The 20,080-nt window shown below is 35.3% G+C and overlaps 1 protein-coding gene across 2 annotated transcripts in view; it reads right to left on the bottom strand.

Moving 5' to 3' along the window:
• Nucleotides 1-20,080, bottom strand: part of MAGI2 (membrane associated guanylate kinase, WW and PDZ domain containing 2) — a gene marked incomplete at its 3' end in the record, with an annotated part of 1,305,599 nt that overhangs the window by 912,769 nt on the left and 372,750 nt on the right. For both annotated transcript variants that reach the window (XM_082632410.1, XM_082632411.1), the window contains exon 2: nt 19,400-19,516. In XM_082632410.1, coding sequence (XP_082488536.1) covers nt 19,400-19,516 — 117 coding nt within the window. The remainder of the gene's footprint in view (nt 1-19,399; nt 19,517-20,080) is intronic.

Raw genomic sequence — 20,080 nt, 5'->3', positions numbered from 1 at the left:
AAATTATTGAACAGAAATCTCTGGCATTCCTATATACCAGTCATGAAAAATCTGAAAGTGAAATCAAGGAAACACTCCCATTTACCATTGCAACAAAAAGAATAAAATATCTAGGAATAAACCTACCTAAGGACACAAAAGACCTGTATGCAGAAAATTATAAGACACTGATGAAAGAAATTAAAGATGATACAAATAGATGGAGAGATGTACCATGTTCTTGGATTGGAAGAATCAACACTGTGAAAATGACTCTACTACCCAAAGCAATCTATAGATTCAATGCAATCCCTATCAAACTACCACTGGCATTTTTCACAGAACTAGAACAAAAAATTTCACAATTTGTATGGAAACACAAAAGACCCCGAATAGCCAAAGCAATCTTGAGAACGAAAAATGGAGCTGGAGGAATCAGGCTCCCAGACTTCAGACTATACTACAAAGCTACAGTAATCAAGACAGTATGGTACTGGCACAAAAACAGAAAGATAGATCAATGGAACAGGATAGAAAGCTCAGAGATAAACCCACGCACATATGGTCACCTTATCTTTGATAAAGGAGGCAGGAATGTACAGTGGAGAAAGGACAGTCTCTTCAATAAGTGGTGCTGGGAAAACTGGACAGGGAGATGTAAAAGTATGAGATTAGATCACTCCCTAACACCATACACAAAAATAAGCTCAAAATGGATTAAAGACCTACATGTAAGGCCAGACACTATCAAACTCTTAGAGGAAAACATAGGCAGAACACTCTATGACATAAATCACAGCAAGATCCTTTTTGACCCACCTCCTAGAGAAATGGAAATAAAGACAAAAATAAACACATGGGACCTAATGAAACTTAAAAGCTTTTGCACAGCAAAGGAAACCATGAACAAGACGAAAAGACAACCCTCAGAATGGGAGAAAATATTTGCAAATGAAGCAACTGACAAAGGATTAATCTCCAAAATTTATAAGCAGCTCATGCAGCTCAATAACAAAAAAACAAACAACCCAATCCAAAAATGGGCAGAAGACCTAAATAGACATTTCTCCACAGAAGATATACAGACTGCCAACAAACACATGAAAGGATGCTCAACATCTTTGCTCATTAGAGAAATGCAAATCAAAACTACAATGAGATATCATCTCACACCTGTCAGAATGGTGATCATTAAAAAATCTAGAAACAATAAATGCTGGAGAGGGTGTGGAAAAAAGTGTACACTCTTACACTGCTGGTGGGAATGTGAATTGGTACAGGCACTATGGAGAACGGTATGGAGGTTCCTTAAAAAACTACAAATAGAACTACCATATGACCTAGCAATCCCACTACTGGGCATATACCCTGAGAAAACCATAATTCAAAAAGAGTCATGTACCAAAATGTTCATAGCAGCCCTATTTACAATAGCCCGGAGATGGAAACAACCTAAGTGTCCAACATCAGATGAATGGATAAAGAAGATGTGGCACATATATACAATGGAATATTACTCAGCCATAAAAAGAAACAAAATTGAGCTATTTGTAATGAGGTGGATGGAACTAGCGTCTGTCATACAGAGTGAAGTAAGTCAGAAAGAGAAAGACAAATACTGTATGCTGACACATATATATGGAATTTAAGAAAAAAAATGTCATGAAGAACCTAGGGGTAAGACAGGAATAACGACACAGACCTACTAGAGAATGGACTTGAAGATATGGGGAGGGGGAAGGGTAAGCTGTGACAAAGCGAAAGAGCAGCATGGACATATATACACTACCAAACGTAAGGTAGATAGCTAGTGGGAAGCAGCCGTGTAACACAGGGAGATCAGCTCGGTGCTTTGTGACCGCCTGGAGGGGTGGGATAGGGAGGGTGGGAGGGAGACGCAAAAGGGAGGGGGTATGGGAACATATGTATATGTATAACTGATTAAATTAGTTATAAAGCAGGAAAAAAATAAATAAATAAAAGACAATATGGTACTGGCACAAAAACAGAAACATAGATCAATGGAACAAGATAGAAAGCCCAGAGATAAACCCACGCACCTATGGTCAACTAATCTATGACAAAGGAGGCAATGATATGCAATGGAGAAAAGACAGTCTCTTCAATAAGTGGTGCTGGGAAAACTGGACAGCTACATGTAAAAGAATGAAATTAGAACACTTCCTAACACCATACACAAAAATAATCTCAAGATGGATTACAGACCTAAATGTAAGACCGGACATATAAAACTCTTAGAGGAAAACATAGGAAGAACACTCTTTGACATAAATCACAGCAAGATCTTTTTTGATCCACCTCCTAGAGTAATAGAAATAAAAATGAAAATAAACACTTGGGACCTAACGAAACTTAAAAGCTTTTGCACAGCAAAGGAAGCCATAAACAAGATGAAAAGCAACCCTCAGAGTGGGAGAAAATATTTGGAAACAAATCAACAGACAAAGGATTAATCTCCAAAATATATAAACAACTCATGCAGCTCAATATTAAAAAAACAAACAACCCAATCCAAAAATGGGCAGAAGACCTAAGTAGACATTTCTCCAAAGAAGACATACAGATGGCCAAGAAGCACATGAAAAGCTGCTCAGCATCACTAATTATTAGAGAAATGCAAATCAAACCTATAGTGAGGTATCTATCACCTCACACTGGTTAGAATGGGCATCATCAGAAAATCTACAAAAAACTAATGCTGGAGAGGGTGTGGAGAAAAGGGAATCCTCTTGTACTGTTGGTGGGAATGTAAATTGATACAGCCACTATGGAGAAGAGTATGGAGGCTCCTTAAAAAACTAAAAAGAGAATTACCATATGATCCAGCAATCCCACTACTGGGCATATACCCAGAGAAAACCATAATTGAAAAAGACACTTGCACTCCAATGTTCATTGCAGCACTATTTACAATAGCCAGGTCATGGGAGCAACCTAAATGCCCATCGACAGACGAATGGATAAAGAAGATGTGGTACATATATACAATGGACTATTACTCAGCCATAAAAAGGAACGAAATTGGGTCATTTGTTGAGACGTGGATGGATCTGGAGACTGTCATATAGAGTGAAGTAAGTCAGAAAGAGAAAAACAAATATGGTATATTAATGCATATATGTGGAACCTAGAAAAAGGGTACAGATGAACCGGTTTGCAGGGCAGAAATTGAGACACAGATGTAGAGAACAAACGTATGCACACCAAGGGGGAGCAAGCAGTGGGGGTGGTGGTGATGGTGTGATGAATTGGGCCATTGGGATTGACATGTATACACTGATGTGTATAAAATGGATGACTAATAAGAAACTTCCGTATAGAAAAAATAAACAAAATAAAATTCAAAAATTAAAAAGTCTCTGTAAAAAACTACATATTAAACAAAGAGATGCACTATAATTTAATTATCCATTTCTCCAAAGTTGTCCATTCCATGTCAATTCTAAATTTTCCACAGCTCTTAATAAATGCTGAACATATTTGTAAATAACGATTTTTCTCTTTTAAAAATATTTTCCATTAAGATTTATTCCTGGAAAGAGTATTGTGCAGCCAAAGAAAAATGAAAAAATTATTTATATTTCTTCATAGTTATATCAAAAACACTTTTATTAATTACTTTTAACCCTTACTTTATGTACACTATATTCTTTTCTGATCTGTTGGGGCATCCCCCCTCATAATAAGGAAATGAAGTGAGACTGCTGAACTTTGTTTCCACACAAGTATAAAATTTTCATCTTAGATAACTAAAAATTAAAGCTCTTTATTCATTTATCTTTGAAAGGAAAGGCATATTTTTTTGCAGAATACCTTTTATTGTATTTATGTCTTTTGTTTGGGAAATTTATGTCACCAAATTTCTCATTCTACAAGTAATGCAGTAGCCTGTAACCAGGAATGATGGATGATGGATTCTATTGGAAGGTGGGAGAAGAAGCCATGAGAATGCATGTAGCAGAAACATAAAGGAGTGGGAAGCTCATTCCTATCATGGATGGATGACCTCTGATGTCTGGTAATGAAATGTCAGTTATTAAGGGCTTTTAACAGGGACACTCTTCATGACTTTGTGTAAGCAAACATACATTAACATACACAGTAAGTGTTCAATAAATACTTGTTGACTGAGTGAACTTGTATCAGATACTTATCCTAAGTAATAGGTTTTATATGTGTTTGTGTTAGTCGGTGTATATATGTTTCTATGTAAAGTACATTACCTATATCTCTAACTTATCTAGTAAAGTATTTCTTTTTTTCTTCGTATTATATTTTTTCTTTTAGAAATTTGAAAATAAGGACTTTCTTTGCGTAATAGATCCTCTTGTACTGAACACCTATGTAAGAGTTTTTCTGTTTTTTATCCAAGTGTACTTAAACTGTAAATTTATTGAAGAGGATATGTTAAATCATATGTGGAACAGAATTTTGAAAAATAAAAAATATCAAATAATGAAAAAAAAAACAACATAAGGCAGATCACATTATTCCTGTGTCAAAACCATGTAATTACCTTCACATCTCATTTAACATAAAGCCAAAGCCTTTACCATAGCCTGTGTGACTGTGTATTGTCTCCCTCTCTCATCCTTCCTCTGACATCACCGTCTACCACTCCCCTTGTCTCCCATTAATTTCATTCCAGCACATCTGGCCTCCCTATCTGTCCTTCATACCCATCATACCAAGTATCGTCCTACTTGAGGGCTTTTGTCCTTTCTGCCTACATGGTTCTTTCTTCAGATATTATCATGGCTTTTGCTCTCCCTTCCTTCAAGTCTCTGCGCATATGTGATACCTTTCCTGATAACCCTATTTAAAATAGAACACATACACACACATCCACACAAACACATACTTAGCACTACCTATCATCTCTCATTTCATTTATTTTTCTTCATAGCACTGATCCTCAGTTGCCAAATTCTTTATTTTCTTGTTTGTTTATTTTTCATATTGCCCCACTAAAACATGATTCATGAGGGCAGGAATTTCATTTGCTTTAACTACTTTACCACTAGTGCCTAGAACAGTGTTTAGAACACAGTGAGCACTCAATAAATATTTTCTAAGTGAGTAAATCAATGAACCCTCCAATTCGATTTTCTCTAAGCTCCTCCTTTATAGGCATTGTGGAGTTGCTTCTGCTATTTGATAATGATATCACAAAAATGGTCAACATTTAACATTACAGAAAGAGATAATAGTGATAATGACAATGATGATGGTGAGGAAGAGGAAGATTAAGTTAAATACAGGAAAGGGCCATTGAGGAAGTAAAAGAGGCTGTCTTCCCAGGAAAGTTCTTACCTATGGGACTGAATGATTGAATGACTGAGGATCGAAGAAGATAACTTGCAGACAACCATGGTGGGATTCAGCCAGTCTTTCAGCTAAGACAGCCACTTGCAAATCCAAAGCCAATAAAAATCAGATACTGCGATTGACTGAATATATTCCCCCGGGTTCTGCTTCTGATTGTGAGCTCTGGCTTTGGTGACAACTCCAATTTATACACTTTGGTAGGCTAAATAATGCACCACCCCCCCAAAAAAAATGGTGTCCACAGCCTACATAATCTCCAAAACGCTAATTTTCAAAAGTGACTTGCAGATGTGATTGACTACATTAGGGCTCTTTAGATGGGGAGTTTATCTTGGGTTATTTGGATGGGCTCAAATATAACATGAGTTTTCTAAGAAAGAGGATGGAGGGTCAGAGCTAGAAAAAGATTTGAAGCTGCTATTCTTCTGGCTTTAAAGATGAAGAAGGGGGGCATGAGTTAAAGAATGAAGGCAGCCTCTAAACATTGGAAAAGGGAAGGGAAATGGAGGCTCCCCTAGATCCTCTGGAAGGAGCATGCCTCCCTGCCAACACCTGATTTCTACCCAGAGAAAGTCATTTTGGACTTATGACCCACAGAAATGTAAGATAATAAATTTATGTTGTTTAAGCCATCGAGTCTGTGGTAATTTCTTTCAGCAGCAGTGGGAAAATGATATATACACACACTTTAGACCACTTTGTTTACCCCATCCTTGCTCTCCCAGTTCATTTTTATTTCCTAGTTATTCCAGGAAACCATTCCACTTCCTCCCATGATAGCTATAATTTGCTCCCATAATTTACTCTGCTTTCTAAGAAAATGTCTTACTTTTATCCATTTTCAATTTTACTGCATGTACTTTTCTTCCACTTTCCTCGGGCTGGAAACCCAAATTTACATTCTTTGGAGAGGTAAGTTCCCTGGACAACTTGATTCTTTTTTTTTTTTTTTTTTTTTCTTGCAGTACGCGGTACTCTCACTGTTGTGGCCTCTCCCGTTGCGGAGCACAGGCTCCAGACGTGCAGGCTCAGCAGCCATGGCTCACGGGCCCAGCCACTCCGCGGCATATGGGATCTTCCCAGACTGGGGCACGAACCCGTGTCCCCTGCATCGGCAGGCGGACTCTCAACCACTGTGCCACCAGGGAAGCCCGACAACTTGATTCTTTAGTGAATACTTTACCTTTAATTTTTATACTTCAAAAAGCTGATTATTCTCCAAATTATATCAATTAGAAAGGTAATACACATTTCTGAATGAGAATTTGACTACTTAATTCAGTGTTTGAAGTTACTAAGTAAGTACTAATTGGAAATTACTAAATTAATTATTTGCTATTTCTATATATGTACTTATAGATCACGTCAATGCTTTCAAATATTTTATAGTTAGGAACATGTATATCAGAAATTAATACTTAAAGAGTGTAATTTTTTTACATTTGTTCATTGTTTGTAGGTTAAAGCAACTTTTTCTTTAATGCTACATTTTTATGTAAGATAAGTTTGTCAAGGAGAAAATAAATATATTTATTGCATCACTTACACTTTATTCAATTTTATGTATAAAAATATATTTTTATACATTTTAGAAGAAATAGCTCTACCATTTAGGATGTTGACTCACAAAATGATTATTTCTCTGCAGTAAAATAATGTACTTTTTAACATTTCAAATAGCAAATAAACCCTACTAAAGTTTTAAAACTCTGAATTTTTTTTAATAGAGAGACCTAGTTATTGCTTCCTTTATATAATCATTTTCTAAACAACATATTTCTACTCTTGCAAATATTTATTCTTTAGAAACATAAAAGTCACTACACTCAGAAATGAATTTTAAGGTAGCAATTACCTCAATCATTACTCTCAATTGCTTTGGAAATTTAATACTGTATTCTTGTTTTATTATTACCTCAGTATATTTCTCTACATTTTTAATTTGTTTAGCTACTGGGCCTATCAAATGCTTTTAATTTAGCAGACTCAATTATACTCTTCAGTAGAATTCTCACTTTGAGAACACTTTTGATCTACAGATAATCCTTTAAAAATATTTATAATAAAAAATTCCAGTGTTTGAGTTGTTTTATGATGTCATAAAGAACCAAATAAGAGAGTTAAATCAGGCAATAAAGTACTAGCCAACTGTTGGAGATGTAGAATTTCACCACTTGAAGAGGGTTATCTTCATAACTCAGGCAGTAAAATTGCCCCTTTTTACTTGATAGCCATTATATATATATATATATATATATATATATATATATATAAAGATTTACATATAAATCTTAATTTTGTTTAAACTAAGACCAAACTTTTTACTCCCCATCTGATGTACCCTGGAGTGGTTTGCCTGCAGCATTAAGAGACCCTATAATCCTGGTGCCCCAAATAAAATATTCATCTTTTGATCCATGGCAGAATAATTAGGAGAGGCTATGGCAGCTTGCTGGATAAGTATTTACTTTTAATTTACTTCTGATTTGCAGAACAGTTAATCACTGTACATAGCAAGGTCATCTTTGTTAATTAGACTGCATATATATGTGAAGATATCCCCATAGAAGATTTCCAGGTAATGCTTTCCCATTCAACTCAATTAGTCTTTAGTGATGGCAGTTAACACTTTACCCAGTTATTGCACCACTTGAGGAAGGTTATCTTCATAACTCAGTCAGTAAAACTGTCCCTTTTCACTTGGTTAGCATTATTTCTTTTATACATATATTTGTTTATATATTATTATATGTATTATTTCTTTTATACATATACGTTTATAAATTCTGTGATGCACATCAGAGGACAATTACAAAGACTAATGAAGAGGTGGGTATTTTAAGAAACCAACCTGAAGCAACACTATTTAGCACTTAAAAGACATTTTTGATTTTCAAATTACTTTTGCATGAATACTAATTAATCCTAACATTACCATGAAAAGGGTAAATAAAATTATGATTCATATTCTGGATATAATAAAAATGAGGTAAAAAGACTAAGTCCTTTTCATTTTTCTATCTCTCACCCTATTTATCATATATCTATTTAAAAATCAGTTCCTCTTTAAACAAACACATGAACAACCAAACAACAAGAGAACCCTCTGAACTCAAGATTTCATCTATTTGAAAGATCACCTATGGGAGACTGGTTCACTTTTTCTCCATGAAACCCATCATTCTGTTTGTTCTACATCTTGCCCATTCCAACCAATTATTCCTTTTAAATTAGTACCCCAGAGCTTAACAAAGCCATAGTTTACAGTGCCTTTGTTTATGAACACACCAAGGCCACTAGAGTTAAAGTGATTTAGTTAGAGCTGTAGAATCAGTAACAGAGTCCAGATACATTCAAATCTCTATAATGCCTTCTACCATAAAACTGGCTGTCACATATCAAGGTGGGATTTTTACTATTTTTAATTTCCTCTAATTTTTCCTCTTGCTCCCCAGTTAATACCTCACTATGCCATTTTCTACTTCTGTGATACAAAGAAAATCAAGAACATACTGACCTATTAGTAGCTAGGAGTTAGGGAAGGGAGAGATGTTCTCCAGCAGGGTCAGTCCTTCCAGGCTGAGTATTATGGACAAGCAGATGCCAGAGCAAGGAATAAAGGAGCAGCCCTGAAGTCTGGAGCATTTACTATTAAACTGAAAGAACACTCTCAAAGTGGAAACTTGGAGGGTATTAATTTTCATAAGGAAGGTCCACACACCTTGTGTGGAGGATCAATAATGTGGCACTTCTTCTAAGTCAAGGAATTGAAATGTTATGTTATAACTTTACATGGTTTCATAACTTTAGGCAATTGAAAGTAAGAATCATAATAATGAATTGGAAAAAAGTATAGACATAGGTATGCTAATGAATACAACTTTAATTGCTAAAATCTTTCAGGCAAAAACTGATTTCAGGGAAGAGCATCCACTTATAATGACTATTATGTCAATTTAACAACATTAATACAGCCAAAATATGACAACTTAATGCTGATTATGTTCTGAACATGTTGATAACTATGCTTTCTAGTCTCTGAATGGAGCCTAATTGAAAAATGATTATCTTATTTTCAAGGTTTATCATTAACTAGAGAAAAAAGGACAGTGTGGTATTTTTCTTTCATCCCTAATGAACCAATATTCCAAGTCACAAATTTATCTAAGCGATTGAAGTAATCAAGTTCAAGGTGCAAACTAAATAAAAATTCCACAGAACACTACAGAACCTGTATTTCCCATTAATCTCTCTTTTCACATTAATCATGTCTGAAAGTCTTTTCTACTGTAGAAAATAGAATAGCAATATGAATTTTATTAAAAATAGTTATATTTCTTCATTATTTTTAATAAAAGAAACAACCAGCCTGCCAGGTTGAAGCACTGATGAACAATGCAATAGCATATGTTTTATACAGACTCCTTTCTTTTACTTTGACATATGCACACATAGCAAAGGAAAAAGCAAGATTTATAATTGCCTATCTCACTTATTTTCAAGAACTGAGCAAGGGGTTAACATATTTTGTCCTAGTATTCACTTTCATATGAAGGACACTTTGGTTTGTGCCAGAATTCTAATCTGTGCTGTGATATAACAAATGAACTTCCAAAACTTAATGTAATGTTCAACATTGCAAGTTTTAATCTGGCCTGCTTAATGTGGTCCAGGACAGTCTCCATTCTTGTGATGGGTACACCAACTAAAATATATGGCCATTAAGTTCACTGCAGCAGGAGAAGAGAGATGCAGGAAGAGACCATATCGTCACTTCCTCAGTCATATTGTCTCAAACTATTCATATGGCCCCTACACAACTACAAAGAAGGCTGCAAAACAGAGAAACACATGATACTCACTGAGCTTTACTTAGACCTCTTCCACAATTGAGATTTGATTATTTCCAAGAAGTTGAACCCGAACCAAGCAAAATGTTGGTTAGAGTACAGGTAGTTTTAATTTCAGGGGGACTAGGCTTTATTCATTAGCACAAAACCAGTAATATGTCTGCTAAATCTATAAAAGACTAGGAAAAAGCAACTCTCACGAGACAGAAAGTTCATTTTGAACAGAAGTAGAAAATATCTGGAAACCTGCTTACTCTCTCTTAATCTTGCAATTAAACCCATCAATTAAAGTCCTGTGTTATTTTGCATTCTCCAATGCTTAACTGATCTTCTGTAAGCTTGGCTAGAAGGGTTGAAAGAGGAAGGTCAATAGACTTGGACAAAATTTTACAGCTTGTTGATATTTCATGTGGTTGTTACTGAAAGTATTATTATTTTTAATTCATTTTTTTATACAGCAGGTTCTTATCAGTTATCTATTTTATACTTCTGTATATATGTCAATCCCAATCTCCCAATTCATCCCTCCACCCCCAGCCCCCGCTTTCCCCCTTTGGTGTCTATATGTTTGTTCTCTACATCTGAGTCCTATTTCTGCCTTGCAAACTGTTCATCTGTACCATTTTTGCAGATTCCACATATATGCGTTAATATATGGTATTTGTTTTCCTCTTTCTGACTTACTTCACTCTGTATGACAGTCTCTAGGTCCATCCATGTCTCTACAAATGACCCAACTGCATTCCTTTTTATGGCTGAGTAATATTCCGTTGTATATATGTACCACATCTTCTTTATCCATTCATCTGTTGATGGGCATTTAGGTTGCTTCCATGACCTGGCTATTGTAAATAGTGCTGCAATGAACACTGGGGTGCATGTTCCTTTTGGAATTATGGTTTTCTCTGGGTATATGCTCAGTAGTGGGATTGCTGGGTTGTATGGTAGTTCTATTTTTAATTTTTTAAGGAACTTCCATACTGTTCTCCATAGTGGCTGTATCAATTTACATTCCCACCAACAGGCAAGAGGGTTCCCTTTTCTCCACACGTTCTCCAGAATTTGTTGTTTGTAGATTTTCTGGTGATGCCCATTCTAACTGGTGTGAGGTGATACCTCATTGTAGTTTTGATTTGCATTTCTCTGATAATTAATGATGTTGAGAAGCTTTTCACGTGCTTCTTGGCCATCTGTATGTTTTCTTTGGAGAAATGTCTATTTAGATCTGCTGCCCATTTTTTAATTGGACTGTTTCTTTTTTTAATATTGAGCTGCATGAGTTGTTTATGTATTTTGGAGATTAATCCTTTGTCCGTTGATTCATTTGCAAATATTTTCTCACATTCTGAGGGTTGTCTTTTCGTCCAGTTTATAGTTTCCTTTGCTGTGAAAAAGGTTTTAAGTTTCATTAGGTCTCATTTGTTTGTTTATGTTTTTATTTCCATTACTCTAGGAGGTGGGTCAAAAAAGATCTTGCTGTGATTTATGTCAAAGAGTGTTCTTCCTATGTTTTCCTCAAAGAATTTTATAGTGTCCAGTCTTACATTTAGGTCTTTAATCCACTTTGAGTTTATTTTTGTGTATGGTGTTAGGGAGTGTTCTAATTTCATTCTTTTATATGTAGCATTCAGTTTTCCCAGCACCACTTATTGAAGAGGCTGCCTTTTCTCCATTATACATTCTTGTCCCCTTTCTCATAGATTAGTTGACCATAAGTGCGTGGGTTTATCTCTGGGCTTTCTATCCTGTTCTATTGGTCTATATTTCTGTTTTTGTGCCAGTACCATATTGTCTTGATTACTGTAGCTTTGTGGTATAGTCTGAAGTCAGGGAGTCTGCTTCCTCTAGCTCTGTTTTTTTCCCTCAAGATTGCTTCAGCTATTTGGGTTCTTTTGTGTCTCCATACAAATTTTAAGATTTTTTGTTCTAGTTCTGTAAAAAATGCCATTGGTAATGTGATAGGGATTGCATTGAATCTGTAGATTGCTTTGGGTAGTATAGTCATTTTCCCAATATTGATTCTTCCAATCCAAGAACATGGTATATATCTCCATCTGTTTGTGTCATCTTTGATTTCTTTCATCAGTGTCTTATAGAGTCTTACCTTTTATTACTCTGTGTGAGAAACCCTACTGACTTGCCTATATTTTTAAACAGTGCTGTAAAGATCACAGTGTGCACTGATTTAACCTCCCTTTAGCTAGATCTATTTGGGTGTTTCCCAAGGCCGTTCACTTGTATAAGTGACACTTATTACAGTTCAACATTAGAAGACACTATATTTTATGTTAAACATCATATAAAGATTATAATCACATTTTCATGACAACACACCTAATGCTTCAGAAGCCTTTATGTCACATCTCAACTCATTACACATTCCAAAAGAGGAAAGTGATTTTAAAAGCTTTGTATTTCTCATTATGTTTATTTTCCCATCCACTTACTAGGACTGGATCATATTTCAGAGTTTCATGAATAGCGAAGGCAGATTTCAAGGAACATCAGAGTTATGATGGCATCCTTAAATTGACATTCATAGAAAAATCTGAAATTCCATGCATGGCTTGTTTTATCCAGAATTGCACTTAATTTAAACCCAGCTCTTTATTCTTCCCCGAAGTGTCTGCTGTATTTGATATATCTTCAGTTTCCATAAGCTGTTTACACCTGCTCAATATTGAGGGCATTACATACCCAGAATATTTTAAGCCAATTTGATGACCTGATTTGAATTATGATAAAATAAGGAACAGGAAGCCAATGGAATTTGAAAATGATGGCATTTTAGATCAGAAAGAACCATTAGAATTCACTTTATTCCCTTACCTCTCTCTCCCTAGTCCTAAAGGTAAAGCCTATGCCAAGGTTCTAGAGTTAGTTAGTGGCATAGCCAGTTCAGAACCAATGGTTCCCAATTCTTAGATGAATGCTGTTTCCATAGTGCCATGTTGTCATGTTGCCATAGTTAAAGTAAAGGGTTATTTCTACTTATTATTCTCTAACAAAGCTAAACTGCAATGTGCAAATAACTGACTAGTACACTAAACATAAGGATATCAGTAACCACAATTAGTATCCTTGTTTTCATTGTTCTTTTGGTCAGGTGTATTTGGATTAAGACTCAGTGCTCTACTACAAATCTACAGCCTTAAAGTCCTGCAATAATGCTAGTGTTCACTGCCTATAGTTTTCCTTCAGCTACTACAATTATCCAACAGCCTATGTACTCATCAGCTGACTTGGAAACCTGGGTAGGTCTGAACCTGCTAGAGCCCTAATTCTTTCTATTCAAAAAGTGAAGAGGCATATAATGAGGTGTGTTGACCAAATTATATCCAACTAGGCTACAACCTTTAAGTCTGCAGGGAGAAGATTCTGGGTTCCCTGGAAGGTGAGCTATTTTCCATTTAAAGTGATGACTGGCTCTTCTGAAGGTGGAAAAATGGCTTCACACACCCATCTCCAATTCTTCCTTGGGCAGCTGCTGGAAGCAATGAAGCCCAGGAGTATACATACTCTCGGGTGTGGTCCACAAACCCAGATTTCCTATGGAGAGCCTTCCTCTTATGAAGAGGAAAAAGAGATACAAACCAAAAGGGAAAAAAACCAAGAAGAAAGATTGGGTCACAACCACAAAAAAAGCTGATCAAGTCAGGGCAAAGGGAATTTTATGTGGTTTAGAAGATCAGTAATATTGTTCACTGCTGGTGTTTATTGCTTTTTTTGTGTGTCAGATATGTTCTTTTATTATAAAGCTAGTGCTCTGTGGTGTCAAATGGATAAATCAATACCGTTCCTTCTAATGTTCCTTGACTTTCCATTTTAAGAAATATTTTGAAGCCATTTCTCTCCTATAATGTATTCTGTCAACCAAACCAATGAATGTTACTATGTGACCAGGAAAGATGCATTTGTTTTGTTCAATGAAAAAAGAAAAAATCTATGGTATTCTCACATATACGACATGAAACTAGATCTTACTATTCTTAGAGATAAGAGGGAGAGGGCAAAGCTAATACAGCTTTCTATAAACCAACAACACATTTCTAATAAATATACCAGGTGGGCATACATATGAATGACTAAAACCTTTTCTAATATTTGATAGTGCTCAGAAGCTTTTGAATTTTTCCTTTTGTCCTAGCTTCCCAGGGGGCAGTTTATAAATCTCTCAAGAAATTTAGTTTCATTTGTGTATAGATTTCCTTCTTCTTTGGCTCACAGTGTTAATAACCATATTTATTCTCTAATAACCCTTATTCTCAACACTTAGCACAAAATATAATTAGGATTTTTTTTAAAATCCAAGTCATTTTCAAAGAACAAAAATCTGGAACTTGATTCTGAAATAATTGTGAAAGAACACAATTCATACTCTAAAAGCAACTCCAAAAAAGAGCCTCTAAATGGATGATTCTTGTTTGAAGCAATAAAGTTAAAGGTGAAACAGATGTGTAATATACAGCTGTTGCAATATATTGTTTTAAAATACAGTTGGATCTTATATCTCTAATCTTATGCCTGCATGTCTACCTACAGTTCAACCTACCATCCCAGCACAGAGGCCTATATTGCTTAAACATATTCTGGGTACTTAATCATGTTCTTGATCACCTTCAACTCAGAGAATTTCATTTCATTGTTAGAAGATGATTTTAGTTTTTTGGTATTCCACAGATTGATTTCACTCTCACTTCTTACCATATGCTTGAAACCTTCATGATGAAAATTATGAGTAATTAGATTCATTCATGCCCACCAAAACTATTGCCTTGTTGAATAATAAGCATATTTTGGCAAGCTTTAAAAGTACTGATTTTTGCTTAAGTATTAAAATTATTTTTCCCCATGCAGTATATAATAGGAAGCTCTGCCCTAATTCCAGACTTTATAATAGATATGTGGTCACCAGCTTCTCTCCAATAGTCCTCTCTGACCATAGTCTTACATGGGATTATATAATTAGGGCAAAGGGATGTTGACTCTGCATGGCTGTAACTTTCAGTGGATTGGTAACTTCTCTTTTTAAAAGAAAACAGTCCCTATAACATTTTAAGTCTGTTTCTATTTGCTTTTCCATGAAAGATAATCTAGTATAACAGAGAACTTAAAAAAATACATTAGAAGCCTTACAGTTTTATTCTTGAGAATGCTTCTTTTTAACATGGTTTAGTTATACTAACTTAAAGTCCTTAAATATGTAGAAACACCATTGTGAGTTACATCTCAATCAACTCTTCCATAAAAGTAATTTCTTTCATATCTTAAATCTATGTTTTTCATTTTATTTGCTTTTTATAGAAGAATTTAGGCCTTTAGCTTTATTGATTTTTGTCTTTTACTTGGCATATACACATTGGTATTTCTTTTGGCTTCAAATAAATTTAAAATATTTCCCAATAAAACAACTGAAAATATAGAATCAGTTCCTAAGGATCTTTTCTACATAATTCAGTTTGAAAGAATGATGAACTGATCTCATGAGGGCCTCTTTGTGTGTGTGTGTGTGTGTGTGTGTGTATACACACTCATGCTCACTATAGGCCCAACAGCCCTATCGTTATGACCAAGTCCTGCCTTCCATGCTTATAGACACAACTTAAAAAAATATGTTTTTGAAGAATTATGTTCTGAGATAAGGTTCTTGGAAGACAAAATGCAAAGGCTAAGTGTAGGCACCCCTTGTTTATGGGGCAGGGAACACACTGATGGGATTTTACATTATATGCAGTTAAGGCCCAGTAGAGATTTGGACTGACCACCACCCTCCTGTGCTTAGCTCAGAAATCAGCCAGCAGCCAGGCCCAGATTTCCTTCAGAGGGAGTTATAGGAGCTAAGTTGTTCACAATAAGATTTGGATGAGTACTGTGTGTGTGTGTGAGGGGATGGAGTCTCTGCAGCCCTCATCCCAGAACTCCCTCTTACTCACTAGGCACCAAGGAAATCCAGCTGCTTTCTTTTTAGTAGTAGTTGGTGGTGGTGGAATAATGTGGTGGCAGTAAGCAGAATTACTCCGTTGGGTCTCGCCTTACTAAAAAAGTTAAACCACCCAAACATGTTTACAAGTTAACAACAATTTTGTTTCCATGACCTATTCCTGTTAGTAAGTTAAACAAGAGGTATACATTTTAATGAATGCATATATAAAGGCAGAGACAAGCTCTTCAATAATACAATTTCCTATTATGGTACTGGGTACCGAAAACCAATGAGAATTATTTGACCCAAAGAATATGTAACAAATATCACTCCATACTCAAAGCCAATAGATATACTGGATACACATGTAAATTTCTAAACAATAGCAGGATTTTTCACATTTACTGACATATCTTTGCTGCACACTCTTTGAAAACGTCTGAACATTTCATTCAAAGATACACTGAGTGAAGTTGCCGGATTGTCCAGGTCCAGTTCGTCAGTTAAAAAGTGATTACAGATAATATAAATTAGAATCACATCTACCTTAGATGTTTTTTTCACTTTTATGCCAAGTTAAGAGCATTGTTAGTGAATGGTATTATTGGAATTGGCTATTAGGAGTGCTGGCTACAAATTCAAAGAATAATTGATCATAATATTCATATTCATTAAGTTTCTAATCATCTCCTTTATAGGAGCTATTCAAGGATTTCTAATTGAATTTATGATCTTATACCAAAATCACATCACGAACCTCTTTATGTTTACTCATATAAGCCTAGTTATTTTACTTTTATATGTATTTTTCCATCATAGTGTTTCTTTGGAACTCTGAAGAGAGATGACTTATTTAAGAAGTTAATTAACTAATGCAAAATTTACTCCTATTATCTTCATATTTAATTAAGACTTCTTATTTACGTCATCACCTTAGCAAGGACTACAGGTATTCTTTTTTTATTTTTTTATATTTTTATTACAGGTATTCTTGAATGTCAGCCTCTTATCTGTTTCCCTCAGCTTTTAAACATAATAAAGTACCTGGATTCTTTATTCAGTATTTCAGATCTCCATTCTTTCATGTCACAAAAGATAAATTCACACAACTGCACTGACAACATCACAGTTTTGAAAATGCGTCCACCCGTTTCCTTATAAATAGTTCAGTCACTTACTTTAATCCATCTACCTCTGCCCATCACTCTAATGTCAAACTTACAAGCTTAAGAATGCACTTTCTCAACTTCTAGTTGTTGTTGTTGTTGTTTTTCAACATCTTTATTGGAGTATAATTGCTTTACAGTGTTGTATTAGTTTCTGCTGTATAACGAAGTGAATCAGCTATATGCATACGTGTATCCCCATATCCCCTCCCTCTTGCGTCTCCCTCCCACCCTCCTTATCCCACCCCTCTAGGTGGTCACAAAGGATGGAGCTGATCTCCCTGTGCTATGCAGCTGCTTCCCACTAGCTATCTATTTTATATTTGGTAGTGTATATATGTCAATGCTACTCTCTGACTTCGTCCCAGCTTACCCTTCACCCTCCCTGTGTCCTCAAGTCCATTCTCTACGTCTGTGTCTTTATTCCTGTCCTGCCCCTAGGTTCATCAGAACCATTTTTATTTTTAGATTCCATATATATGTGTTAGCATACGGTATTTGCTTTTCTCTTTCTGACTTACTTCACTCTGTATGACAGCCTCTAGGTCTATCCACTTCACTACAAATAACTCAATTTCATTTCTTTTTATGGCTGAGTAATATTCCATTGTATATATGTGCCACATCTTCTTTATCCATTCATCTGTCGATGGACACTTAGGTTGCTTCCATATCCTGGCTATTGTAAATAGAGCTGCAATGAACATTGTGGTACATGACTCTTTTTGAAGTATGGTTTTCTCAGGGTATATGCCCAGTACTGGGATTGCTGGGTCATATGGTAGTTCTATTTTTAGTTTTTTAAGGAATCTCCATACTGTTCAGAGTCCAAAAGTCTATTCACTTAACTAACACACACACACAGAGGTAGCATTTGGACTGACAAGATGTCAATCAATAAGCATTCTCATCTAGGAATGCCTGATAGTGGTGCCCTGGCATTTTTGTTTTGATGAACATTTAGTGCTAACAGTGGGAAGGACCACCCCTCCTAAGATGTGTGTAGGTGAAAAGGGTTGGATGCTGAATTATCCATTTCACTTCTTTGTGTGTTTTCAGTATTTCGGTATAGTCATCCTTAATCCATACCTTTCACATAGTTCTGGTAGTTCAATCCCAGAAACTATATATATACACACACACACACACATATACATACATACATATATATGCACACACACATACATATATATATATGTATGTATATGTATATATATACATGGTTTATTTGTTTCATTTATCTCAGCCAAGTTTTTCTTTCTTTAATATCAACCTTCCACTGCCCACATCTTTGAGTTTATTAAAGTTTAGAACAAAACTAAAACAAAAGGAACACACTCACAGATCAGAGTTTCCAGAGAGATTGGAACGTTTCTGGAGGTCATGGAATCTACCTTGAAGGAAATTGATTTTGATCTATCTAGGATCTAGAATCTGGCTTGAAACGTCCTTGAATTGTCCTAAAGTAAATAGAAGATTCTCAAATGAGCTGAAGCAGGTACTAAAAAGTTGATTTGTGAATTTTATCATTTTACCAATTCCTCCCTTTTGAAGTAGCACCTGCTCATAATCAGGGATTGTTGTGAATTTTTAAACATTGTATATTAAGAAATTTGTGCCCAACACTCAACGTTATCACTTTCTCAGAGTTACAGAACATTTAACTTTACTTTCCAATACATAATTTCCTTTCCACTTGTAAGACTCCCCTGCTGCAAACCAGTGATGAGATTGGGAGTTACTGTGTAGATTCCATCTATGAAATAGCTGTTTCAGCTAATGAATTGAAATTGCATTCTCTTGTCTCCCTGTGAGGAGTTCTACCCCAATTATGATTCATTCTGAAATCACCAACACCCTGGACTAGAATTAATATTTCTCCATACTAACTTGAGAAGTTAGGTTTTGTAGCTTGAAAATCTGTCTCTTCTGGCTATGACATCATCATAAACCACACAACTGCAGTCACAAGCTTTTGCATTAAAACTTCCATATCTCAAATAAATTGTCTATTCCAAAAGTCCACCATTTAAAAAATCAGTGCAATTGAACTTTTCTTTTAAATTAAACAGTGAATACACAGTGAACATTTATCTGTTACCATAGGAAAAAAAAAATTGCCTGTTACTCACATGGCACCGTGCGGAGGTAGAGGTTGTCACGAATGATTTGCTGAAGTTCGTGGTCCACAGAACCCTTCTGAAATCGTAAGTTGAGGTAGTGACGAAGATCCTTATCAACAATTCCTCCTAGAATAATACAGTTTCTTAATAAAGGATGTTGGAAAATATTTTAAGTATGTAATTTGATCTGTCATAAACATACTCATGAAGCCATTTAAAACATGCATTATTTCACATTGCTCTTTTGACCTTCTGAAACATTTACTGCCCATAATAATAAAAGATAACATTCACTAAGATAATAATTGTCCACCCAGTCAGTGCTCAGTGTTTTACATGCACTCTTTGTTTTTCATCTAGAATGAAGTCTTTATTACGGCAAAGGACACATGGTACTCTTGAACTGAAGTCATACTAAAATGCCATAGTGTATCTCATTGCATGGCTAAAAAGACTTTTTTTTTTTTTTTTTTACTTCCCACTCTCCCTTTCTCCCAGTCTTTCTGTCTTTTAATTTGACCATTCTAGGTATCTTATACAAGTGGAATTGTATAATATTTGCCCTTTGTGACTGGCTTATTTCACTTAGTATATCTTAAAGGTTTGAAAAGGTTTTTCAGTTATTTAAAGTTACTCTGGATTTAGATAAGTAGGGTGATAAAAAAGTTAAAAGAAAAAGAATTACAAATA

The sequence above is a fragment of the Mesoplodon mirus genome (genome assembly GCF_964341445.2).
Source record: "Mesoplodon mirus genome assembly, chromosome: 9".
Lineage (NCBI taxonomy): Eukaryota > Metazoa > Chordata > Mammalia > Artiodactyla > Ziphiidae > Mesoplodon > Mesoplodon mirus.
Note: the sequence above shows the minus strand (reverse complement) of the source record. Positions and strands in the feature narration are given on the sequence as shown.